At 45.0% G+C, this 25,200-nt stretch overlaps 1 protein-coding gene across 7 annotated transcripts in view; it reads left to right on the forward strand.

The window, feature by feature from the left end:
- Positions 1 to 25,200, forward strand: part of LOC138806623 (uncharacterized) — a 59,461-nt gene that overhangs the window by 28,589 nt on the left and 5,672 nt on the right. For all 7 annotated transcript variants that reach the window (XM_069992063.1, XM_069992060.1, XM_069992058.1 and 4 more), the window contains 7 exons: positions 3,985 to 4,106; positions 8,317 to 8,457; positions 9,903 to 10,087; positions 13,671 to 14,575; positions 21,466 to 21,660; positions 23,447 to 23,744; positions 25,025 to 25,186. In XM_069992063.1, the coding sequence (XP_069848164.1) occupies positions 3,985 to 4,106; positions 8,317 to 8,457; positions 9,903 to 10,087; positions 13,671 to 14,575; positions 21,466 to 21,660; positions 23,447 to 23,744; positions 25,025 to 25,186 (2,008 nt within the window). The remainder of the gene's footprint in view (positions 1 to 3,984; positions 4,107 to 8,316; positions 8,458 to 9,902; positions 10,088 to 13,670; positions 14,576 to 21,465; positions 21,661 to 23,446; positions 23,745 to 25,024; positions 25,187 to 25,200) is intronic.

Genomic DNA, 25,200 nt, shown 5'->3' on the forward strand with positions numbered 1-25,200 from the left:
TCATCTGTATATAACTGAATCCTGAAAGGTTGGAAAGTTATTACACATGTATTTTGTGATTCCTTTTCACATAATAGGCACATACATACCACATCACATGTCAAGCCAGGCGCCAGTGGCTCATGCCTATAATCCTAGCTACTTAGGAGGCTGAGATCTGAGGATCACAGTTCAAAGCCAGCCAAGGTAGGAAAGTCCGTGAGACTCTTATCTCCAATAAACCACTAGAAAACCAGAAGTGGCGCTGTAGCTCAAGTGGTAGAGCACTCACCTTGAGCTGAAGAGCTGAGGGACAGTGCCCAGGCCCAGAGTTCAAGCTCCATGACTGACTGGAAAAAAAAGTCCATATCACATGTCAATTTAAAATGGTCAACACAACAGAAATGCTTAACAATAGATGTATTTCCCATGAAGGAAGTTCAGTGCATGAGATGGCCTGTCCCAGTAAATGGTAAACATTAGAATTTCATTTTAGCAGTTTGATAATGACATTTAATGTTTAGTATAGTTATCATATATTTTCATAAGTTACCAATAGGTAACATGCAGAGGACTTTTTTCTTCTTGTAGGGCTTGAACTCAGAGCCTGGGCGCTGTCCCTCAGCTCTTCAGCTCAAGGCTAGTGTTCTACCACTTGAGCCACAGTGCCACTTCCGGTTTTCTGGTGGGGCTGGTTTTAAACCACAGTCCTCAGATCTCAGCCTCTCTGGTAGCTAGGATTACAGGCATGAGCCACTGGTGCCTGGCTGTACCGCTTTTTTTTTTTTTAAGTTAAAATTTTCTTTACTGAAAATTAATTTTAAAAGTTAACATTACTGGAGGAAAGTCAGAATTATGATGACCTGGCAATTGCTTCCAAAGGAACAGAATTTAGAAATAGACTTCCACATTACATTTAGTCTGTGCTGGTAAGGCTCACCATAATGTATGGACAGGTGTCTGCAAAAAGGTCAACCCAGTTGGGAGAATTTAAACAACCAGTTTCTAAATGCATGAAACACAATATTTTCTTTACAGTATTTATAAATATGTCATATAATACTGTTTCTTGTTATGTCATATACCAATATGGCATTGTACAACAAACATAATGCCATCTGACTCTTACAAAAGTGAATCACTTAAAAAAGCCAGTAAAATAAATAGTAGTACCTGCTTTTAGGCATACAGCTTGTAAAACAAGCTTACTTTCCTTTGATCGGTTTTGTGTAGCAACAGAGAAGTAAATATCAAACGGGAATTAAAATGGTTAAATATGCAAGGAATTGTTATTCACAGTGACATGGCTACATAGATAAATTATTCTATGCTTATTCTTTCTGTTTGTTGAATTACAAGATAAAAAGCACTTGGGGCTGGGAAGGTGGCTCAGTGGTAAGAGTGCTTGCCTTGCATACATGAGGCCCTGGGTTCAATTCCTCAGCACCACATAAGCAGAAAAAGCCAAAGTGGCACTGTGGCTCAAGTGGTAGAGCGCTAGCCTTGAGCTGAAGAGCTGAGGGACAGTGCCCAGGCCCAGAGTTCAAGCCCCATGACAACAACAACAACAACAACAAAAATGGCAGCAGGTAAATGCCCTACACTAAAAAGTAAATGGCCTGTCTCAGCTATTTACGAAGAAATCCATATAGTTAAACAAATACAAAATTTAATCAAAAGAGCAACAAAGTCTTATATAAAAGTATGAATTTTCTATCATTCGTGTGTGTGTGTGTGTGTGTGTGTGTGTGTGTGTTTGTGTGTGTGTGTGTGTGTGTGTGTGTGTGTGTGTGTGTGTGTGTGTGTGTGTACCTCTCTGCAGGGAAATCATTTTCTTTAGATTTGGGTGTAAGGGCTCTGTCTTCCTCAGAGTCAGTGTACAAGCAAGGAGCAGGCTCTGCACAGTGGTACTTCTCAGAGGACCATGATGCCCTGACCTCAGGCTGTGCGGATCTCTCCTGGGTGGTGTGTGTGTCTGTCTGTGTAGTTGTGGGGTGCCACAGCTCTGCGTCCAGAAGGTTCCTAGGTTTTTCACTGCTAACCTCTGGACCAGTTGTGTTTTGGAGTCTTAGCTGCCTGTAATGGTGGCCTCCAGCCAGATGAGTTTCCATTACAGTTCTTTATGGGTAAAAACAATAGCTACCAGACCCATGCCTCTTTTACTACCTAACATAGCCAGGCTTCCCAAGACTGTCCCTTCCTGCCAGACTCTCTGTGGAGTCCTGTCAGACACTCCTCTCCTCGACTACCTCTTATGAGAGACTTACACCTGAATCTTATGGCACATTGTACTGTATCATTGAGCTGAGTTTGCCTAGTAGCAGAGTCTCCAGGGGGCTCAGAAGAGCCCCACAGTTTTTCTCTCAAGATGGTGACTTCTCTTTGTTCTCTGGGAAACTAGGAGACACAGAATGCCTTTCTTTACCAAGGCTAGGGCTTAGATCAGATAGTTGCTGACTCACAAATCCCAGTACTAGAACCAGGGCTAGCTAGAGTTCACAGTCTGTTGGCAGACCATCTAATTTTGCCTTCTGTTTCAGTCCTCCATTTCTCTTCTCACACTCAGGGAGCCAGATACTGGCTCAGCTCTCCTTGTTGCTTTTCTCCCACTGGGGTAGTTGCTTTGTAGCTTTCTGTGTCCCTTCACCTCCCTTGTGGTTTCTTGCTCCCTTCCTCTTTCTTTAGAATCTAGTTTCCTCTTTGACAAGATTGTTCTCATTCACAGAGCCAAAATGGAGATACTTTACATCCTTCTTGCTGTAACCTCTCACAAAAATGGTTTTTGCATTGAATGTATAGGTTAATTTGGGCAGAATTGACATTAAAATTTTTTTTTTTGTCAGTCATGGGGCTTAAACTCTGGGCCTGGGTGCTGTCCCTGAGCTCTTCAGCTTAAGGCAAGTGTTTTACCACTTGAGCCACAGTATCACTTATGGTTTTCTGGTGGTTTATTGAAGATAAGAGTTTCACAGCCGGGCGCCCGAGGCTCATGCCTGTAATCCTAGCTACTCAGGAGGCTGATATCTGAGGATCTCAGTTCAGAGCCAGCCCTGGCAGGAAAGTCTGTGAGACTCTTATCTCCAATAAACCACTAGAAAACCGGAAGTGGTTCAAGTGGTAGAGTGCTTGCCTTGAGCTGAAGAGCTGAGGGACAGTGCTGAGGCCCAGAGTTCAAGCCCCACGACTGACCAAAAAAAAAAAAAAAAAGAGTTTCACAGACTTTCCTGCCTGGGCTGACTTTGAACCACAATCCTCAGATCTCAGCTTCCTGAGTAGCTAGGATTACAGGCATGAGCCACCAGTGCCTGGCTTGACATTCATTTTGTTGTCAGGTTTCTCTGTCCATGATAATGACAAATCCTTACACTTAATTAGACCTTCCTTTTAGTTCCATTAATACAGTTAATTTTTTCCTATACATGACATGGATAATTCCAGTAAGTGAATTTCTAGATCTCTTATACTTTTTGATACATTAAAAAAAAAACACACAGCATGTTATTTTCCGTGAAATTTCCTATTGGTTTGTCCCTTGAAGGTGTCATGTGGTCTGCAGACTGCCTTGTCATCATCTGGGGAATTTCAGGCTTCCTCAGATTTGTGAAGTACACATTTTATTTGTCAGGAGTGCCAGATGTTCCTCTGTATATTTAACTTGAGAATCACTGGGTAAGAGGACCATGATCACATTTTAAAAAATCTGCCAGGGGCTAGGAAGGTGGCTCAGTGGTAGAGCACTTGCCTTGCAGGTATGAGGCCCTGGGTTCGATTCCTCAGCACCACATAAGCAAAAAGAAAAAGCCGGAAGTGGTGCTGTGGCTCAAGTGGTAGAGCACTAGCCTTGAGCTGAAGAGCTGAGGGACAGTGCCCAGGCCCAAAGTTCAGGCCCCACGACCGGACCCAAAAAAAAAAAAAAATCTGCTGTAATTTTGTGCAGAAAATAGATTCGTACATCTGGCCCCTGCACATTTTGTGTCCCTTAACTTTTCTCTCTGGATTTTCTAGACGAAGTACTTCAAGAACAACAGCTTCTTTGGCAGGAACTGCCATGTTGGATATTAAGGAATTAATTGAGAGAACATCATTAAGTAGCTTAACAAACGTATCAGAAAAACATAAGTCTCCAAGTAAGTTACAATGAGGTGTGTGTGTGTGTGTGTGTGTGTGTGTGTGTGTGTGTGTGTGTGTGTGTGTGTGTGTGTGTGTGTGTGTGTGTGTGTGTGTGTGTGTGTGTGTGTGTGTGTGTGTGTGCTATGAGTGGCCTTGAACTCAGGGATTCACACTCTTGCCCAGCTTTTGCTACTCAAGGCTGGTGCTCTCCCACTTGAGCTATACCTTTAGTTCCCAGGTTGGGATTTTGAATTTTCTCCCCCCCACATTTCTTTCTTCTTTTCCTCCTCTTCCCCTTTTTTTCTTCTTTAGCAGGTTCTTACTATGTGACGCCTTGAAATTTCATAGTGTAAATTTGGAAAAATCTTTTAAAATTCGGGGCTGGGAAGGTGGCTCAGTGGTAGAGTGCTTGCCTTGCATGCATGAGGCCCTGGGTTCAATTCCTCAGCACCACATACGCAAAAAGAAAAAAGTTGGAAGTGGCACTGTGGCTCAAGTGGTAGAGCACTAGCCTTGAGTTGAAGAGCTGAGGGACAGCGCCCAGGCCCAGAGTTCAGGCCCCACGACTGGACACCCCCCCCCCAAAAAAAAGAAAAGAAAGCCTATTAAAATTCAGGATACTCCAATATGATTTTTTGGCATCTGACTAAAATGGTAGCTACTATAATATACACATTCCTCTCCCAACTCCACCCCACCAGCGCTGCTGGGTGTCTCATCTATAATGTTATGCCTATGGACATGAAAATCTTTGAAGTCTACTGGAAAGTTTCAGGTGAACAGTTGCCACTGTATGTGATAGCTGATGTGGCAGGGGCAGGTACGTGGTTGGTTGGAGTTAGGGAAAGACTCCCAGAATGACAAGAAATGTCTTGCTTCCTTTGCGGCATGAAGAGCATCTCACAGGTGGGGCCTGTTCCTGCAGAAGCATGTAATCTTAGTGACAGACGCTGGGGCAACAAGAGTCCTCCTTGATCTTGGTCTAGATTCCCCTTATCAGTTTTTCAGTAGTGGTCTCTAATAGGAGGTGGAAACTTGTAGAGCCATGTGGGTACCAGGCATGCTTTGAAATGGGCCTTCACGTAGGGAAGTGGCTGTGAGTTGGCTGTCTGCTGGATTCCCATGTTTAAGGTCTTTGAAGACAAGTCTATACTTTCACGTCAGAACACCTATCAACTCCTTCGAGTCTCTTCTTTCCAGATTAAACAACACCATTCCTTTAAAAATGTGCTTTAAGCCGGGCGCCGGTGGCTCACGCCTGTAATCCTAGTTTCTCAGGAGGCTGAGATCTGAGGATAGTGGTTCAAAGCCAGCCCGGGCAGGAAAGCCTGTGAGACTCTTATCTCCAATAAACCACCAGTAAATGGGAAGTGGTGCTGTGGCTCAAGCGGTAGAGCTGAAGAGTGCAAGGACAGCACCCAAGCCCAGAGTTCAAGCCCCACAACTGACAAAAAAATAAAAAAATAAAAAAAAATGCTTTAAGGCTGGGCACTGGTGGCTCACATCTGTAATTCCAGTTCCTTAGGAGGCTGAGATCTCAGGATTGCAGCTCAAAGTCAGCTCAGGCAAGAAACTGTGAGATTTTGATCTCCAATTAACTACCAAAAAGCCAGAAGTGTAGCTGTGGCTCAAGTGGTTGAGCTAAGTATCCATGAGCATAAAAGCTCAGGGACAGTCCCCAGGCCCTGAGTTCAAGTCCCAGGACTGACACACACACACAGAACATGTGTTAAGTATTTTAATGAAATTTTTTTCAAATACTTTTTATTTTGGAATAAAGGAAAATTTCTAGAGAAATAAAACAACTATGTACACAAAGCTTAGGTGCTGAATTTTTCTGCATTTCCCCAGTTGCTTTTTTTTTTTCTTTTTCTTTTGTTGATTGTGGGGTTTGAACTTAGGGCCTAGGCACTGTTACTCAGTGATTATGCTCAAGGCTAATGCTCTACCACCTGAGCCACAGCTCCACTTCCAGGCTTTTTGGTGGTTAATTGGAATCTCACAAACTTTCCTACCAGAGCTGGCTTTCAACCATGATTCTAAGATCTCAGCCTCCTGAATAGTTAGGATTATAGACAGCTCTTTTTTCCTTTCTTAAAGAAAAGAAGATATTAGAGATATTCTATCTTTTCCTTGGAGGAGCATGCCCTTTCCTGACATCAAAGTCGATGAACACCCTTCTTACAAGCAAACAAGAATGCACTGACTTTTGTTTTATAAGGGATAGAGACAGTCTGATGATCTATGTGCCTTCCTGCAGCTTGCTTTTTATTTACTTCACCTTATTTTTCTGTTGGTTTTAAAACTTACCTTATTGATTTGAACAATGGTCAGGAAGTTCCTTAGAAAACTAAACATAGATTTTCCCTATGACCCAGCCATATCGCTTCTAGGTGATGACCCGGGAAACTGCAAAGACAGTGTTCACGGCTGCACTATTCCCAAATGCCAAGATATGCACACAGCCCAGATGTTCTACAATAAATGAGTGGATTCAAAATCTGGTACCTATACACAATACCATTTTACACAGCCATTAGAAAGAATAATATGTCATTTGAAGTGAAATGGATGGACCTAGACCAAATCATGTTAGGTAAGCCAAGATCAGAGAGACAGATGGCACATTTTCTCTCATCTGTGGAAGCTCTATCTAAAATACACTGGGACATGATAAATTCTACAGGTCTGTAGGCATTCATATACAGTGAGACCAAAGGAAGATACTCATAGGAGAGGAACACAAAGGAGCAATCCCATGTGCATCTGATCATATAAAGTATTTATTGAACTCCAGGAAATGGAAGCAAGAGTGTTTTTTCCTTGTTGCTATTTTTGTTTTTTCTTTTTGTCTTGTTTGTCTGTTTATCTGTCTTTGGAAGGCAAGGGAAGGACAGAAGTAGAGGGACAAAGGGTGAACAAATGCAGCAGTGGTACTGGATGCTGTGTTGAACATGCACTATACAAGTTATGGGTGGAGATTGGAGAGAAAAATGGAAAGGAGCAAGGAAAGGGATGACATTGTCCAGAAAGAAATGTACTCTTTACATGACTTATGTAACTGTAACCCCGCTACACATCACCTTTATAATTAAAAAATGTAAAAGCTTATCTTATTGAGCTTCATGCTTTAATTTTATACCTTAGGGGTCATTAAATGGCATGTTATGTGTAACTCTTCCAGATGCGGGTCTGTGGCCTATCACTTGACATAGGATGTCTTGCTCTGAACACATTATTTAACTCTTCCTCCTTGGTTTGTGCTTTGGCTAATGTCTGAGAAATCCTCGTTTGTTTTTTTTTTTTTTTTGCCAGTGGTGGGGCCTGAACTCTGGGCCTGGGCGCTGCTGTCCCTCAGCTCTTCAGCTCAAGGCTAGTGCTCTACCACTTGAGCCACAGCGCCACTTCCGGCTTTTTTCTTTTTGCTTATGTGGTGCTGAGGAATCGAACCCAGGGCCTCAGGCATGCAAGGCAAGCACTATACTACTGAGCCACCTTCCCAGCCCTGAGAAATCCTCGTTGTTTAGATGTCAGTACAGTTTTTTAGACATTTGTCTGTGATTTCCTGTTTTCTTTCTTTAGTCTGGAATTCATTTCATAGGTGGAATCAACTTCAGTGGACAGCCCCTGTGGTTTGCTTGTGAGTCTATGTGTGCCCATTGACTTGACATGCCACCTCTGACATTTGTTCAGTTCTCCTCTGTGTGCCTTAGACTTTCTAGTCTGTTCCATTGGCTTCTATGTTATTGAACCAATGGCTCACGTCTTTTCCTCTTGAGCTGAGCTTGGTGCTGCACTGAGTGTTTGTATGTCTTTACACATTTTATCTTCTCAACACTAGGGAAAGTGAGTGCTGCAGCTCCCATTTGACAGATTAGGTAGCTGAGGATCAGAGTGAGTAAGTCCTGACACACTCTCTTTGGGGGATAGGACTCAAAGCCTGAACTGCCAGCCCGTGGCTGAGCTGCCTTTGAATAGTGCACCTCATCGGGGTGAGCCTAGCCCTGCCTGCTCATTTGCAGGTGGTGTCTGTGATGAGGATACAGTCTCCAAACGTCCACGTGTAGCTGGAACTTGGTCTGTGAATCACTTCTGTGCACCACTTGTAGTTGCTGGGGATAAGCAGCAGCCCCTGCCAGTCTAGGCTTCTGGTTGTCTGTAGAACTTCATGGATTGTAGCCTGATGAACTTCTGTTAAAATTTATTTCCTTTCTTTCCTTTTGAAAGGAAAAGATTCAGAGTGGAAGAAGAAATACCCACAGAAAGGGAAGAAATCTCGAACAGAAGATGACATAGACGCTAAATTGCCGGAGGCCTGGGAGCAGAGCACCTTCTCTCTCCAGCTGGCAGTGATGCCGCTCCTTGCTGGTAGCTAACACATTCCCTGCAGTTCTGCCTGTCTTGCCACATGAGACTAGATATTCTCACATGGGATGCTCCTGGCCACCAACCCCTGCTGTGTTCCCACCTCCCTTCACCCTCACTGTCCCTTCAGATATGTGGGGGAACTGTCTCCAAAGGACAGAGGAAGAAACAGAGGCCCCAAGAAGTTAAGTACATTGCCCAGGATCTCATAGCTAATGAGTGCAAAGTGAGGTTTTGAGCTCAGGTCTGTTTGATTCTAAAATCCAAAGAAATTTACATTAGAATGTAAGTTCTAAATAAGTAAGTAAGTTTCTAAATAAGATGTTTCTAGTGCGCACTTAACTACAAGGTTTCAGGAAGTCTGTAGTAAAAGTAATGAGCAAAGAGAAACGTTTTTCTGAGCATTAGGTACCTGTCACATATGTGAGATTATTTCTTCTCATGAGAAACTCCCACCCTGTGGGGGTGAAGTTGTGAGCAGAGCTTTTCATTGTCATACACAGAGAGGTTAATAACTTACCCAAGGCAATTCAGGTCAATGGAAAATAAGGATTAGATTCTTTTGCTTACATTTAATCACAATTTATTGGCTGTTTTTTTTTCCATTTTTGTAATCAGTAAGATTTTTACTATATGAAAGGTGAATATTTTTTGTAAAATTATGTGGGGTTTTTTGCTCAAAGAAGGGTTGTGTGGGTGTGGGTGTGCACGCGTGCTTGTGCGCGCGCGCAAAAGCCTCATTTTAGAGAAAACAATTTCAAAGCTCATTTGGACTATTAACTGGTAGGTAGGATTGGCCACCCTCTGGAGAGGTGTGGATTCTGGTCGTTGAGCTAGAACCTCCTGAGACTCTCCTGGGTCAAAGCCTAATCCATCTCATTGCACAGCTTTCTGTGCTCCTGGCTGGTGCTCTGCCACTTGAGTCACACCTCCAGTTTTGGTTAGTTAGGTATGATAGTCTTTTAGATTTGCCTGACCCTGACTGGCTCATAACTATGATCCTCAGATCTCAGCCTCCTCAATAGCTAGGGTTCTAGGCATGAACCACTGGCACCCAGTTCCAGAGTATTATTTTAAGGGTGATGCGTGTAAACGACTTTGCAGGGGGCCTTGCACACAGCAGAACCGAGTGATGGCTGATGGGAGTGGTGCCTGCCCTCCAGGACAAGGGACTGGCCAGTGCTGGGTCCTGGGACTTCAGCAAGGAGGCTGGAAAGATAAACCTATGTGCAAACACAGATGACAGCTGAGGGTCATAATCTGTGAATGTCTTGATTAAAACTGCACTGTAAACTGCATTGAATATGAATTAATTTAAGTTCTAATTGCTCTACTGTGGTGGGTGGTACAGTCTAAGCTGGAAGTCTTAAATCGCCTCTCACCATGGAGTGCGTGCCCTCTGATCTGTGGCTGTCCAGAGCAAGGGCTAACACTGCATTTCTTCCCAGGATGTTACACTGTCGTAAGTCGTGGCAGTGAGAAGTCTGCCAACATTTTAGATTGCTTTTTGAGTTTAAAAACAGAAGTTCCTATCATGACAGAGGAGCAAAAGCAGGATCTAAACCCCCTGACCATAAAGATCAAGTGTGCCTCCTGCCTTCCTTCACAGCCTGTGCCTGTGAATGATCTAGAGGTAAGACCAAACAGGACCCCTGGGTGACATGCTCTTTCTGCATTTCCTCTCTAAACCTTCCAGTGGCTCTGTGAGAAAGGTCACTGAGGAGAATTCTGACACTCAGGATTCCACAGGAAGACATGAAAGAGATTAAACTCCTGAGGCTAGGAGCCACAAAATTTGAGGTTCCTCACCACAACACAGGTTCTTGGTTACTAACTTCTCTTCAGAAAATTGCGGCTCCTCTGTTAAAACAACAGCCATCCAGGTGGTCACTTGTGAACTGACAGGTTTAGTGCTGCAGCTGATTGATCTTGTCTTGATTGGGTTTGTGTACTGGGCTCTGTGTTCCTCTTGGTTTATTCTGGTCTTGTTGGAGCACATCCTCCAGTAACTTCTTGAGAAAAAGTCAATGTGATACTCCCCCCAGCCCTCTTATTTATTTATTTATTTATTTTTTGTTTTTTAACTGTATTTTTTTTGTCTTTTCTTTTTTGGTACTGGGGATCGAACCCAGGACGTTGCACTTGCTAGGCAAGCGCTTTGCCACCCAGCCTGCCCTCTTTATTTATATGTCTGAAAATATCTTTTTTCCACCCTCACACTTGGTGATATTTTGGCTGATTATAGAACTACAGGTTAAAAATTGTTTCCTTAAGAAATCATTTTCTGCCGGGCGCTGGTGGCTCACGCCTGTAATCCTAGCTACTCAGGAGGCTGAGATCTGAGGATCGCGGTTCAAAGCCAGCCCAGGCAGGAAAGACCGTGAGACTCCTATCTCCAATAAAACCACCAGAAAACCAGAAGTGGCGCTGTAGCTCAAGTGGTAGAGCGCTCGCCTTGAGCTGAAGAGCTGAGGGACAGCGCCCAGGCCCAGAGTTCAAGCCCCACGACCGACAAAAAAAAAAAAAAAAAAAAAAAGAAATCATTTTCTTTCAGTTTTAAAAGCATTGTTCATATTCTGGTATATTCTGTGTGTGTATACACACACACACACACACACACACACACACACACACACACACACATGCTCTTTTTTATTTTTCTCAAAGCCTGTAGAACCTTCCTTTTGTCTTCTGAAACTATTTATGTGTTTTAATATGAATATATCCATACAGATTCATTATACTTTTTCATATTGAAATGTAAATTCATAGGAAGTTGCAAAGATTCATAGCAAGACCCATGTCTCCTCCAATTTTCTCCAGTGCCTATTTGTTACATAATGACAGCAAAATATTAAAGTCAAGACATTAACATTGGCTCAATGTGTGTATGCCATTTTATCATGTGGGTAGATGTCCATTGTCCTCAAGCTGCAGAAATATTTTTTCATGATAAGGACATATAACTCTTCTGACTAGCTAGGATTTCAGGAGTGAGCCACTGGCACCCAGCCAGGGGAACCTTAAAAAGAAATATCTGTTAGCCAGGTGCTGATGTCTCATGTCTGTAATCCTAGCTGAAATTTGAGGGTTGTGGTTCAAAGCCAGCTGAAGCAGGAAAGTCTATGACACTGTTATCTTGAATTAATTACCAAAAAGCCAGAAGTGGAGCTGTGACTTAAGTGGTAGAGCACTAGCCTCAAGAAAAAAAAGTGTACAGTGTCCAAGCCCAAAGCTCAAGACCCACAACTGGTACAAAAAAATCTCAATCTCTGCCCTTATTTAAAATAACCTGACTGGGCTGGGAAGGTGGCTCAGTGGTAGAGTGCTTGCCTTGCATGCCAGAGGCCCTGGGTTCGATTCCTCAGCACCACATAAGCAAAAACAAAACAAAACAAAAAGGCCGGAAGTGGCGCTGTGGCTCAAGTGGTAGAGCGCTAACCTTGAGCTGAAGAGCTGAGGGACAGCGCCCAGGCCCAGAGTTCAGGCCCCACGACCGGACCCCCCCCAAAAAAAAAAATAAAATAAAATAACCTGACTGTAGTTACACATGATCAATTGCTGAAAAAGAAGCCTTTGCTTTTGCTGTTTATTTTTGTATGTCTCATGCATTTCTCCATTCCTTTATTACTACTTTTTGTGCATTTAGTTGATATTTCATAGTGTATCCTGTGGGATTCATCCATGCTCACATGGCAACTGTACCTCATTTTTTAAAAAAAAATTCTGTTGCGGGCTGGGAAGTTGGCTCAGTGGTAGAGTGCTTGCCTCGCATGCATGAGGCCCTGGGTTCGATTCCTCAGTACTACATAAGCAGAAAAAAAAGCTGGAAGTGGCGCTAGAGCGCTAGCCTTGAGCTGAAGAGCTGAGGGACAGTGCCCAGCTCAGAGTTCAGACCCCATGACTGGACCCCCCAAAAAAATTCTGTTGCATTCTGTCCTCTTGCCTGAAGTATACATGTGATTGGTTTCCATATTTCTTCACCTTCCATGACTCCATGAACATTACTGTACATATTTCCATATGTACTTTGCAAGAGCACCCCCCTGATGATGGCTTTCCTTTATAAACATGCATTGAGTCACCTGGACACCCTGACTGCAGACTTGTGTGCTCCGTGGTTGATTACAAAGTCTTTGCCCCAAGCTTGAAGCATGCATACCTTTCCACCTTCTGCCTCTGCTTCCTCCTGTTCTCCACACTCTCTGTAACCCCAACCTCCTTGCATGCCTCCTTTGTTCCCTGTGACTGCTTTCAGCTTGGATACCTATGCCAGGCCAAAAGAGGCTCCTGCCAACTTCCAGATGCATGTCAGGAAAACAGCAGATAAACTTTTGTAGACATGAGGCCTGCCTGCCTGCCTGCCTTCTTTTCTTTTCTTTTCCTTTCCTTTCCTTTCCTTCCTTCCTTCCTTCCTTCCTTCCTTCCTTCCTTCCTTCTTTCTTTCTTTCTTTCTTTCTTTCTTTCTTTCTTTCTTTCTTTCTTTCTTTCTTTCTTTCTTTTTCTTTCTCCCTCTCTCTCTCCCTCCTTCCCTCCCTCCCTTCCTTCCTTTCCCTTCCTTCCTTCCTTCCTTTCCCTTCCTTCCTTCCTTCCTTCCTGTCTGTCGTGTGACCTTGGCGCTGTCTCTCAGCTCTTCAGCTTAAGGCTAACACTCTACACTGGAGCCACAGTGCCACTCCTAGCTTTTTCTGCTTATGTGGTACTGAGGAAATGAACCTAGGGCCTCATTCATGTGAGGCAAGCACTCTACCACTGAGCCATCTTCCCAGCCTGATATTAGATTTTTCTTTTGTGGAGCTGGTAATGGAACTCAGGGTATCCAGCATGTTGGGAAAGTGTTCTGCTTATTCACACACCAGTGGAATTATCTTTTCAAAAACCTGCTTATCTCCACCTTTTTTCATACTTAGCCTTAGTACAGGAACCAGAAACACAGAATCAAAGACACATGACCTGTGCTTTTGGATCTTGCAGTGTGGATGGAAAATGATTCTGAGTGCCCATCACCAAGTCAGTCTTGTCTTGTGCCAGCTACCATCTTGAGTATGTTCATGTGTATTGTGTGTGGGCCTGCACTGGCTTCACAGAGTGGGCTTCATGTTAGGCATCTTGTGGAGAGGAAACTCAGGCTCTGGGGCTGCGGGTAGCAGGTGGGGTGTGCCCAGGCTGTGCATTTCCCTCCTGAGTGCCTGCTGTTGTCACCTGCTGTCTTACAGAGGCTGTGCGCACCTGTCTACTGCAGTTATCAATTCTACAAGACGCCAGTTCACAAGACAAAGGGGGAGCCACACGGGACCCATGTATACTTCCAGGACATCAATGTCATCTTCCTTGGAGCCATCCATCCCAGTGACCTGAGGGAGTACCTGGAGGGCCCCCCAATGGTGGTGGAAGTTCATGACCGGGACCGGAAGTCAGAAGAGTATTCTCACAAGCTCACCCCCTTTGGAGAGAGTACTCTGGATCCATACATCAACCTCCAGACCCTCATCTCTTCCAAAGAGACAGAGAACAATCCCTTTAAGTCCCAGAACAAGACATGGGACCCTTACGGGGTTGCCCAGGTCAGCTTTGCTGACCTCCTCCTTGGCCACAAGTACCTGAACCTGGTTGTCCCCATCCACAATTGTGAGCCCAAGGGCACAAGCCACAGCTGGGCCCTCAGGAGCAGGAAGGCTGTGAGGTCCCAAGTTCCCACAGATATCCTCCAGCTCAGCCCGATGCCCATGGGCAACTACCTGGAGGCTGATTCACTGCTCAAACTGCGAGTGGATGTGGCAGTGCCCTTGAATGTTGGGGTACAAGCCCCCAGTGCAGACCTCACAGCCACCCGGTTTGGTCGCATTGTTTTTGTGTTTGACTCCAAGAAGGTGTTCCTTCTGCAGAGCTTGCTGCAGGACATCACTGCCATCAATGCCAAGGCCCTGGAGCTGGATACATACCCAGCCGAGAATATCCGGCAGATCCTGTCTGCCTTCAAGATGCGGGTGAAGATCCAGGACCAACTGGATATGGATCTGCTCACCGGCTTCCACCTGCTGGATGGGAAGATCCACCTCCTCATCCTGGAAGGCTTGGCAGACCAAGGCTTGAAGCAACTGTGGGAGAAACATCAGAGTAGGTGAGTGACTCCCTCCATATCTCAGATGGGAAACAGTGTTCTGGTCGTAAAGAGTAGAACAGCCTTTCAAAGCCAAGGTTAGGGTTAGTGTCTTAGTCTGAGAAAGAGATTCTGTTCCCCTCAAGAGTTTATTGTCAGCTGCCTGTCAGAGCTCAGGAATGGGAGTTGATAACCAGAATTTTTGCCTTTGGTTGAGGTGAAGAATTGAATGGAATACATAAGATCTGGTAATTCAGAGAATGAATCTTGCCTCAGACGTCTGAGCAAGGGCTATCTTTGACAGCCAGGGCAGAATTTCTGTATTAGTTTTCAGTTCATCCCAAGAAATACTAATGTAACCATTTTGAGCCCAGTGAGGATGTTCAGGAATAGGAAGCTGCTTGTCTCTGGACTCCTCAGAGGCACTGGCATGGATCCTTGGAGGACATCGTAGAGATAAAGCATCAGGTTCTGTGCCAGAGCAGCTCTCATGAGTCTCGCATTCTTGAGTTTCAGTGGTGTGATAACTCTTCTTCTGTGACAATCTGGAAGCATCCACATCTGAGTAAATAAGGTTCCCCTCTAGTGGGAAGAACCCTCTTTGGCCCACAGAGCTCACATGTACTGGCAGCGAGGAATCCAGAAGTGAGTATGTTTGCCCAAGAGAGTGGTCAGCACTAGGCAAACTTGCCCTGACCCGCTGACAAGCCACAAGGCACCAGAAGGAATCTGGCCTACATCTGGGCCTGTGCTTAGGACACAGAAAAACTTGTAATGTCATAATACATGACAGTCATAAGTATTCAGAAATAGAAACAACCTAAAGTTCATCAAAGGATTAGCAATGTGTGGTATGTTTATAAGATAGATATTATTCAGTCAGAAAAATTCAAGTACTGGGGCTGGGAAGGTGGCTCAGTGGTAGAGCACTTGCCTTGCATGCATGAGGCCCTGGGTTTGATTCCTCAGCACCACATAAGCAAAAAGAAAAAAGCCAGAAGTGGCGCTGTGGCTCAAGTGGTAGAGTGCTAGCCTTGAGCTGAAGAATTCAAGTACTGAGACACTTTAACATGATTCTACCTTGAAAACATTATGCTATATAAAGAAGCTAGGCACAAAGAGCCATCTTGCCTAGTGTTAGAATGTGAGGTCAGCAGTGTTCCACACTCTACCAGACCGCAGAGACAGAAGTTGTGGAAGGAACCAGTTTTATTCCAGGCCTTATATTTCCATATATACATACAGTACACTTAAAGAAATTTCATCCTGTCCACTACATTTCCAGTCCTCCTGTTCTCCCTCTGCAGCTCCTTTTCAAACAGCTTTGGTAGGTTTTAGGGTGTGGTTGTGTGTGTGTGTGTGTGTGTGTGTGTTTGTGTGTGTGTGTGTGTGTAACATTCTTCAATACCACTCTTCCCTTTTTTTCTCTTCCTCTTCTCACTGACAACCTCCTAGACAGTTCTGTTTACATTCTTGTCCCATTACCATCATCATTGTCATCATCTGCATCATCGTTTTTGTCTTCGTCATCGTCATCATCATCATCGTTTTCATCATCTGTTTTCCACCTATACTTCACAAATGAGGGAGAAAATGGGGCTCAGGCTTACTGAATCTCCACTTCCATTTCACTGAAAGTCTCATAGCTATGACAAAACTTCGTTTTCCTTAGTGGCAGAGAAATATTCCACAGTCCAAGCATGTGCATGCATGCGTCTGTGTGTCATATGTTTAGTTTTTTGAGGAGCCTCCATACTGAATGCCACTGAAGTTCTGTTAGCTTACATATGGTTTGTTTTCTTGGGTAAGATGGAATCCTAGTATAGTTTTGACGAGCATTTCTGTATGTATTAGCGGTATTTTTTTTCTTCTGAGAATTGTCTGTTCAATTCAGTTACTCATGGGTTAGTTGGATTATTTGTCCTTTTGCTGTTTACTTTTTGGAACTCTTATATAATATTCTGGATAGTGAGCTTTTATACCTTACATAGCTGCCAAAGTTTTTTTCCAGTCCATGGATTATGTCTTGGTTCTGGCAAGTGTTTCTTTTATGTGCAGTAACTTCTAAATTTGATTTTTTTTGGGGGGGGGTCTGGTCATGGGGTCTGAACTCTGGGCCTGGGTGCTGTCCCTCAGCTCTTCAGCTCAAGGCTAGCGCTCTACCACTTGAGCCACAGCGCCACTTCCGGCTTTTTTCTTCTTGCTTATGTGGTGCTGAGGAATCGAACCCAGGGCCTCAGCATGCAAGGCAAGCGCTCTACCACTGAGCCACCTTCCCAGCCCTCTAAATTTGATTTTATCCAATTTGTCAATTCTTGTGCTTCTTAAGCAATTGGAATATTACTTAACAAAATTACCTATCCCTATATCTTCCAGAGTTTTCTTTGTAATTTTTTATATTTTCATGTTTTGGGGCTAAGAAGGTGGTTCAGTGGTAGAGAGCTAGCCTTGAGCTGAGGAGTTGAGGGACAGCGCCCAGGCCCAGAGTTCAGGCCCCACCACTGACAAAAATAAATAAATAAATAAGTTTCAGATTTTACCCTAGGATCCTTGATCTATTTCGAGCTGGTTTGTATGCAGAGTGTGGGACAGCAAGTTTCACTTCTCTGTTACTTGGATAACCAGTTTCCCAGCTGCACTTATGGAAGGTGCTTTCTTTTTAAGTTTCTTTGTCAAAAATTAGTTGGTTGTAGCTTGTGTGGTTCTGTTCCTGCATTCTTGTACTGATCAGTTAGTCTGCATCATGCTGGTTTTGTTGTTGTGTCCTGTAGTATAATTTGAAGTCTGATGCTGTGATGCTTCCAGGGTTGCTCTTTTTTTGCCCAGGATTGCTTTTTGCTATTTAGGGTCTTTCATGCTGCCATATGATTTTTCCATGTTTTTGAATGACATCAGGATGTTGGCTGGGATTGCATTGCGGTTGATAGTTTTTGGTAGTCACAGTAGTAATCTACTCATCTATGAGCACGGGTTGTCTTTCCATCCTCCGGTTTATTCTGAGGGACACAGCTGCATATTTGCTTTGCCTTTTCCCCAAGATGAGCTTGCCTATTGTTCTCTCATTAGGAGGGAAGTTGAGAAAGGGCAAAGAAGAAAAAAAGATCCAGGAGGAATTTCTACTACTGCAGAGGGCTTCCACCCCCACAGGTCCACCTGGCTAATATTTCTTTTCTTCCTGCATTTTTTTTTAGAGGTTTAAGATTCAGTAATTTTTATTTTCACTAGTTTTTGCCTGTATTTTGGTATCTTTACCTACACTGGGCCTTCCTTTGGTCCATGGAGACCCAGATCAGCAATTCAAATTTTTTCCCTGCTTTCTAATATTTTTTATAGTAAAAAAGAAAGGTTTATTGAAAAGTGATATTGCTTTTATTTATAGGTTTAGAGAGTTTTTTTTTTAGAAAAAATACTTCAGACTTTCTTTTTTTTTTTTTTTTGGGTCCGGTCGTGGGGCCTGAACTCTGGGCCTGGGTGCTGTCCCTCAGCTCTTCAGCTCAAGGCCAGCGCTCTACCACTTGAGCCATAGCTCCACTTCCGGCTTTTTTCTTTTTGCTTATGTGGTGCTGGGGAATCAAACCCATGGCCTCAGGCATGCAAGGCAAGCACTCTACCACTGAGCCACCTTCCCAGCCCCATTCAGACTTTCTTTTTTATAAAGATTGCTTAAACAATTTTAATAACATGACCTAAAACCTAACCTCAATATAATCATTATGTAAAACACAAGGATGAATAATGTATTGTTTAAAATATAAAACAAACAAGACATGAAAATAGGCATGTTTCCATTTTTACAAAAAGAAACTTTGCCTTTAATGTATGTATGGTCTGGTACACAGATATAATTTTGTTGTCACAGAACTACAGTGAAATATGTAAATAAAAACTTAAATTCATAAAAAAAAGAAAAAGAAACTTTGCCTTTTCATGTCATTTGAAGGAGAGAAATTATTTAAAGCAATGCTCAAATTAATTAAACATAAACTAAGTGTAGGGGCTGGGAAGGTGGCTCAGTGGTAGAGTGCTTGCCTTGCATGCATGAGGCCCTGGGTTCGATTCCTCAGCACCATATAAGCAAAAAAGAAAAAACCCAGAAATGGCGCTGTGGCTCAAGTGGTAGAGTGCTAGTCTTGAGCTGAAGAGCTGAGGGACAGCGCCCAGGCCCAGAGTTCAGGCCCCATGACTGGACCCAAAAAACAAACAAACAAACAAAAAAAACCCTAAGTGTACTATAAGTTGGGATCATGCATGCCTGTAATCCTAACTATTCAGGCAGCTGACATCTGAGGATTGTGGCTTGTTTTAGTTTAGTTTAGTTTTGTTTTTGGTAGGTCGTAGGGCTTGAACTCTAGGCCTGCACGCTGTCCCTCAGCTCTTCAGCTCAAGGCTAGCACTCTACCACTTGAGCCACAATGCCACTTCCAGCCTTTTCTGTTTATGTGGTGCTAAGGAATCCAACCCAGGGCCTCATGCATGCAAAGCAAGCGCTCTACTGCTGAGCCACCTTCCAGCCCTAGGATTGTGGTTTGAAGCCAGCCCAGGCTGGAAAGCCTAGAAGTGGAGCTGTGTCTGAAATGGTAGAGGTCTAGCTGAGAGCAAAGGACCTCAGGGACAGTGCCCTGAGTTCAAGCCCCAGAGATCCCCCCTCCCCCAATAGTATTATAGAATGTTTAACTTGTATCACCTTCAAAGTTTATGTTGCCACTAAATTTTTTTTTTTGGGTCCGGTTGTGGGGCCTGAACTCTGGGCCTGGGCGCTGTCCCTCAGCTCTTCAGCTCAAGGCTAGCGCTCTACCACTTGAGCCACAGTGCCACTTCTGGCTTTTTTCTTTTTGCTTATGTGGTGCTGAGGAATCAAACCCAGGGCCTCAGGCATGCAAGGCAAGCGCTCTACCACCGAGCCACCTTCCCAGCCCCAATTGCCACTAAATTTTGTATATAACTTTCTAATTTGCTAACAAATTTGCTGGATTGAGTACAGCTCTGGATTTCTTCTTGCAAATTCTTCTTTACTTATTCCAACATGGCTTGGATTTCTTCTTGAGAATGACTGATGAAGCATCTCCAATTTGATGAGGTATTAAGCAGTCATCATATGTATGATGTCATTACAATCATTTTTTTTAATGTTAGAGCTGTTCCTTTTTACATATGGAATGTTAGCTAGGTGCCTGTATCTCATGCCTGTAATCCTAGCTACTCAGGATATATGATCTGAGTATCATGATTCAAAGCTAGTGTGGGCAGGAAAGTATGTGAAACTTTTTATAAAAATTTCATAGTAGGGGCTGGGAAGGTGGCTCAGTGGTAGAGTGCTTGCTTTGCATGCATGAGGCCCTGGGTTCAATTCCTCAGCACCACATAAGCAGAAAAAAAAATTTCATAGTAAAGGTGATGTATAGTGGTGTTACAGTTGCATATGTAAGGTAATGAGTACATTTCTTGTTGAACATTGTTACCCCTCCCTCATTTTCTCCCACTTCCCCCCCAACTTTCCTCCTCTAAGTTATAAAGTTCATTTCCAGCATATTATCTTGTGAGTATTGCTGTTGCATTGGTTCACCCTTTGTCATTTGTGTGTGAGACTCTTTTTTTTTTTGTCGGTCGTGGGGCTTGAACTCTGGGCCTGGGCGCTGTCCCTCAGCTCTTCAGCTCAAGGCGAGCGCTCTACCACTTGAGCTACAGCGCCACTTCCGGTTTCCTGGTGGATTATTGGAGATAAGAGTCTCACCGTCTCTCCTGCCCGGGTTGGCTTTGAACCGCGATCCTCAGATCTCAGCCTCCTGAGTAGCTAGGATTACAGGCGTGAGGCACCAGTGCCCGACTGTGTGTGAGACTCTTATCTTCAATTAACCACAAAAAAACTGAAAGTGGTGCTGTGGCTCAAAGTAGTAGAGCGCTAGCCTTGAATGAAATGGCCCAGGGACAGAGCCGAGGCCTGGAGGTCAAGCCCTACGACCAAAAAAAAAAAAAAAAAAACAACCCAAAACAAATCACTACTAAAAAAAAATCACCACAAAATTATAAAAAGACAAGTCACAAGCAGAAAAAAAAATGCTTTCAACATATGGAACAGTGTTAGAACCCTTTATCTAAAAAGTCTTGTTGCCAGATATGATAGTACATGCTTAAAATTTCTGCACTGGAGCCTGAGGCAGAAGGGTCCTGAGCCCCAAGACAGCCTAGGCTACGTAACAGAGACTGTCTCCCAGCAGGCTTTATGATTCAATGGAACAGCAATGAAAACACTCCACTGAGAGGATGGCAAATTATTTGGGCAGGTAATTAGGGTTTTCAGAGTGATGCTGGAAGGGTGAGCATAGACTTTGCCAGGTGAAGGCAGTATGGAAATCGCACACCACAGCAGTGACAGCATGGCACAGACTCAGGGTCCCTAACAGACTACGAAGTGCGAGAAGTGCCAGAGTGCTGGCACCCAGGGCTCGGAGGGGAGGGAGAGCCCGCTAGGTTCACTGACAATTCCTTTCCAGATTTTGAGTCTTTTAAATGCATGTAGTATCAGTAGGTTCCTTTTGCTTTTTTTTTTTGTTTGTTTGTTTGTTTTGGTCGGTCATGGGGCTTGAACTCTGGGCCTGAGCACTGTCCCTCAGCTCTTCATTTCAAGGCAAGCTCCCTACCCCTTGAGCCACAGTGCCACTTCTGGTTTTCTAGTGGTTAATTGGGAGATAAGAGTCTCATGGACTTTCCTGCCCAGGCTGGCTTTGAATCGTGATCCTCAGATCTCAGCCTCCTGAGTAGCTAGGATGACAGGTGTGAGCCACTGGCACCTGGCTCTTTTGCTTATTTTTTGACAAGCAAAAATAAAATGAAGCTGCTGGCAGAGCAAAACAAGCTAATGTTCCAGGGCTGCAGTGGTGTTAATTCCTTCACTGTCTGACTCTCTCTTGCAGGGCACCCCCATCTGTGCACGGGACATGCAAGGTGCTGTACAACTCAAAGCTCCTGTTTCGCCACCGTCTCTATGCAGACCTGGAGACCATTCTGTACCACGTGCACCTGTTCAGGCCCCTGTCACTGCTCATGCGACACCCAGCACTCTATGTGCGCAACGCTGTGCCACGCAGAGCCTTCCTGGCACTGGCCAGGTGGGGATGGGTAAAAAACTAGTAGACCCCAGGGGACCTCAGGTGCAAGCTGACATTCTGGAGGAGCACTGGGCATTTGTGTGCCCTTACGATGCCGCTATGTCTGATACACCCAGAAGGGCCTGAGAAAGGGCTGGTTAAAACTCATTTTCTGGGGCTGGGAAGGTGGCTCAGTGGTAGAGTGCTTGCCTTGCATATATGAGGCCCTGGGTTCGATTCCTCAGCACCACATAAGCAGAAAAATCTGGAAGTGGTGCTGTGGCTCAAGTGGTAGAGCGCTAGCCTTGAGCTGAAGAGCTGAGGGACAGCGCCCAGGCCCAGAGTTCAGGCCCCATGACCAGCAAAAAAAAAAACAAAAAAACAAAAAACATAAAACATTTTCTAGTGAGAACTGAGGAAATGGACTCCACCAGCAGCCATACACACAGCTGGCCAACATAGCTTTTCCCCCAGCTTTGATGCCTCTCCTCTGCTTAGTCCCTAAGCCTGTTTCACCCTCTGCCCCACAGGGGCTAAAGGGTTGCATCTTCTGACACTTGGTGCCTTTGCCACGCCACCTCCGGGGCTCTCCGCATTCCTGTACTCAATGGCTTACAACTGAGCGGCCTCTTAGGGGGCCAGACCCCTTTCTCTCCTCTCTCCATGGTTCAGAAGCTTTGGGCATAAGGAATAGGCACAGGGTTCGTTTCTGTGCAGCCTCTTGGGAGAGAGAAGAGCAGGACTTCTTTGGGCAGGGCTGGGGAAGCCAGCAGCTCGCTCTTCAGACAGCTCCCCTCAGTGCTCAGGAGCCACTCCCATCTTCCTACTGGCACAGCCCATAGTAGATCTGGACAAGAGGCTCCTATGAAAGGTTGTGGAGTGTGTTGATAAAGGAGGAGGAGGAGGAGAATCAGGAGGAAGAAGAGGAGGAGGAAAGAGTTGTGGAAGCAGCACTTCAGGAGGGAGAGAAATGGAACAAGAACTCAGAGCTTAAAGGCTTTTATTTCCCAATGTCCCACCAGCTCTGAGCCAGGGACTGAACAGGCATAGATAAGTAATCCTCACACAGAAATTCTCAGGGAGGGACATATGGAGGTGCTGGTGGCCTGGGTGTTGGCAACCTTGAGTCTCAGCTGGCGATATTGGGCCTGTCCTGCCTGGTAGGTGTTGAGAAGTAGCTGAGGTTCTATCAGGAAAATGAAAGCCATTGCTTGTCAAATGAAGTGTTTTCTGCATTCGGGAGCTATGTCCACAAGGCATTTTTCCTGTCTGAGAGTTGAGGAAGTAGAGGGTCACCAAAGGCCAGCAAGAGGCAGAATCTGCTAGGCATTCACCTCACCAGCCTTGGGGACCCAGAGACGGGGCGTCATGTGACAGTTCCCAGGTGTGTTTTCTGGTCAGCATTGACCAAAGGCCCATTGCAGGCCAGGCCTGAAGAGGGCACCAAGAGGGAATTCTAGGGCCTGAGGAGGAAAGTTGATCATGCAGGCCTTGAGATTCACTCAGAGGTGAGGAGGTGTGCATGTTGTCCCCTCTTGGTTTAGGAGGGTGCAGAGATGTACCCCTAGTATACTGGGACTGCTCCCCAGTTGTGTAGGCTAATGAAGGACATGAACACTGTAGTCATAGAAAGGCACTCAGTAGTTCTTGGGAAACCTTAACTTCTGGGGACTCAGAGAAAAAGGAAAGGAGGCCAGACCACCCAACTAGACTCTGCTTTTCTGATTTTCACCCATTGTAAGCTGGGGCTGGTTGTGCCTATCTTGCAAGGCAGGTGAGGTTGAGTAGGTGGCTGTTCTTGTTCCAGGGTCTACGACATCTGCCACAATAGCACTAGGCTCAAGGAGGTGATTGTGAGAGACCTGATGCCTTCCTCTGCCATGATCAAAGACCTGAGCCAAGAGTTCGGGATGCCCATTTCACAAGAAGAGCTCACAGGTGGAGCACTGTTGACCACAGTACCTCCGTCTACTCCCACCACTGGAGGTACCCAAAAGCAGACCTCGACTCTCACTTTCAAGATCCATGCTCACAAGGAGAAGTACTTGCAGTGGCGGAATGCAATGTTGCTAAAAAACAAAGGCCAGAAGGACAGCCTGATTCAGGTGGGCATTTCTCCTTCCTCTGTCCCAGGGTTCCAAGCCCCGCTAGGCTGTCTCCACACTGGCTGAGAGATGTAGTCTGGGCACTTCTGGCCTGTCTACGCTTCTAGCCTGAGACAGAAGGCTGGGAAGCCAGAAACATCAGATAGAGAAGGAAGCCATCCGAAACTATTCACTCCAAGCCTTGTCTTTTTTTTTTTGTCGGTCGTGGGGCTTGAACTCTGGGCCTGGGTGCTGTCCCTCAGCTCTTCAGCTCAAGGCGAGCGCTCTACCACTTGAGCTACAGCGCCACTTCCGGTTTCCTGGTGGTTTATTGGAGATAGGAGTCTCACGGTCTCTCCTGCCCGGGCTGGCTTTGAACCGCGATCCTCAGATCTCAGCCTCCTGAGTAGCTAGGATTACAGGCGTGAGCCACCAGCGCCCAGCTTCCAAGCCTTGTCTTATCTCAGCTGTACTTCCTGAAGAGGAGGAATGTTCTTAAGACATGTTGCATCTAGAGAAAAATGTGTGTGTGTATGTAACATCTTCAAGCTGCTTAAAAGCATGGATGCCAGCCAGGCACTGGTGTCTCAGGCTTGTAATCCTAGCTACTCAGGAGGCTGAGATCTGAGTATCATAGTTCCAAGCCAGCTTGGACAGGAAAGTCCGTGAGACTTTTTTTTTTGGTCAGTCATGGGGCTTGAACTCTGGGCCTGGGTGCTGTCTCTCAGCTCTTCAGCTAAAGGCTAGTGCTCTACCACTTGAGCCACAGCACCACTTCCAGCTTTCTGGTTTTTTTTTTTTTTTTGGTCATGGGACCTGAACTCTGGGCCTGGGCGCTGTCCCTCAGCTCTTCAGCTCAAGGCGAGCACTCTACCACTTGAGCTACAGCACCACTTCTGGCTTTATCTGCTTATGTGGTGCTGAGGAATGGGCCTCATGCATGCAAGACAAGCACTCTACCACTGAGCCACTTTCCCAGCCCCCTGAGTGGTTTATTGGAGATAAAAGTCTCACAGACTTTCCTACTTGGGCTGGCTTTGAATGACGATTCTCAGATCTCAGCCTCCTGAGAAACTAGGATTACAGGCCTGAGCCATGGGTGCCCGGCTTCCCAGAGACTCTTATCTCCAATTAACCAGGCCCCACAACCGACAAAAGGAAAAAAAAAAGCTGCTAGAATGAAAACATACCATAGGTATTAAAAATCTTTAACCAACTGCCCACTGCTCTGTGTATGAGACTATCTCCTGGCACATTAGCTGGCTGTCTGGTATGGTAACAACTATATTCTCTTTCTTCAGAAAAATATCGTGGAAGTCTACCAGGTCAAGAAGCCTTCTAAGGCCACAGTAAAGATGATCAGAATTTCAACAGCTCCCAACAAGGCTGTGCACAACTATAGTATTCAGACCCTGAATTCAGCAGAACTTGCCAAGAAGGAGCTGTACAAAGAGATGGCCAAGGTGAGTAAGAGGCC

The sequence above is a fragment of the Dipodomys merriami genome, unplaced genomic scaffold (assembly GCF_024711535.1).
Source record: "Dipodomys merriami isolate MVZ:Mamm:240054 unplaced genomic scaffold, mDipMer1.0.p SCAF_401, whole genome shotgun sequence".
Taxonomy (NCBI): Eukaryota; Metazoa; Chordata; class Mammalia; order Rodentia; family Heteromyidae; genus Dipodomys; species Dipodomys merriami.